Here is a 1,615-nt window from a genome sequence, read left to right as displayed (position 1 = left end):
CTCAACTGGCTGGGGGAATTGGGTTTAAGGGAATCAATCAGCTATTCCAAATAAACCTATGTAAGCTTTGGATTAAATTTAGAGCTCAGACTTCACTGTGGGCTCTATTTATGAAGGGAAAGTATTGTAAAAATCAGCACCCCACCCTTGTTGAAAGGAAGTTAGGGGATTCTAAAATTTGGGGCAAAATGCTTCATATAAGACACACTGCTGAAAACTTATTCATTTGGGATCGGGGGAAAGGAAAGTTAAATTTCTGGCTGGATAATTGGTGCCCTAAAGATTGGTTGTCCCCTATTAGTAACAACCCAAACCCTGATCTCAAGGTGGCTTACTGTTGGGTGGATGAAGATTGGTCACTACTTAAACTTTCAGAAATTCTACATGCCAACTCCATAGAAAAAATTTCCAGCATCAACATCAATAGAAGTAAACCAGATAAAATTTTCTGGCAGTCCTTCTCAAATCAAAGCCTTACTAAAGTCATTTATTCCAAAATCTTCCAATGAGAACATCTATCCTGGAGCAAAATCATTTGGAGTAACTATCTATCCCCCTCCATGTCATTTTTCTGTTGGAGGGTCTTTAACAATCTCATCCCTACTGATGATATCCTTAAACTAAAGGGGCTGAGAGGACCTTCTGTATGCAGGTTCTGTAGTCAGGAGGAGGAATCATTGCTACATCAATTGAAATTATGCTCCAATACCTCTTATTGTTGCATGGTTCACTTGGATAGAAAGAAACAAGGTTAAGTTTGAAGAAGGCAGACCAAAAATTCAGAGGGTAGTCAGAAACAGTATTTCTTACTTTAATAAGATGATTGAATACAAAAGATTTTCCAACATCTCCAAGTCTTACTCTTTGGGACAACCTGACAAGAAATATGTTCATAGGTTTTTTTGGAACCCTCCTGATCATCAAACAGTAAAGGTAAATATTGATGGCAGCTTCAATAAGTCAAGTGCAGGTGTTGGGGGTGTCTACAAAAATCACCTTGGGCAATGTCTATTCTACTTCCACATCCCCATTGAGGCTACTGATGCTGTTGAAACTGAACTAATGGTTGTTTATTGGGCTTTGAAAATTGCCAAAATGGCTAGCCGGACAAAATTATGGGTTGAAGTAGATTCTACTGCTGTTATCAAGATATTGAGGGATGATGATCTTATACCCTGGCACCTTATCTATTGGACCAAAAAGATTAGAGAAATTTCATCACTGATAAATGTACAGTACACTTTTATCTTTAGAGATGGCAATCAGCCAGCCAATTGGCTTGCCATACAAGGGTACAATTTACAAGAGTTATCTGTTGTTGTCTCCCCTCTTCGTACCCTTCAGTTTCTACTGCAGGGTGACAGGTTAAAGGTCCCATATTTCAGAATTGCTAACTAAGAGCTAACATGATTGTTCACTTCCTGCTATGATCTCTCTCTCTCCCTCTCCCTCTCCCCCAATCTATTCTAAGGTTTTCTGTATTACATGCTAGCTGGGATCTATGTCTTTCCCTGGCAAAATTTTGTTGTTAACATAGATTGTTTTGATTTTTGGGGAGAACTTATGATTCCTGTATTGAATCATTAAGTCTCCATCTGTCTTTCCCATCTTGTAA

General features: G+C 38.6%; 1 protein-coding gene across 1 annotated transcript; it reads left to right on the top strand.

Annotated features, from left to right (window-relative positions):
- Positions 1 to 819: 819 nt before the first annotated feature.
- Positions 820 to 1,398, top strand: LOC110038309. Its single transcript, XM_020743106.1, has one exon. The coding sequence runs from the start codon at positions 820 to 822 to the stop codon at positions 1,396 to 1,398; it is 579 nt and encodes a 192-aa protein (XP_020598765.1).
- The last annotated feature ends 217 nt before the right edge of the window (positions 1,399 to 1,615 follow it).

Source organism: Phalaenopsis equestris, unplaced genomic scaffold, assembly GCF_001263595.1.
Source record: "Phalaenopsis equestris unplaced genomic scaffold, ASM126359v1 Scaffold232435, whole genome shotgun sequence".
Lineage (NCBI taxonomy): Eukaryota > Viridiplantae > Streptophyta > Magnoliopsida > Asparagales > Orchidaceae > Phalaenopsis > Phalaenopsis equestris.
The sequence above is the reverse complement of the archived record's forward strand: the minus strand, read 5'-3'. Positions and strand labels throughout refer to the sequence as shown.

Coding starts and splice junctions, on each gene's coding strand:
- LOC110038309 (XM_020743106.1), top strand. CDS start 820: ATGATTGAATACAAAAGATTTTCCAACATCTCCAAGTCTTACTCTTTG.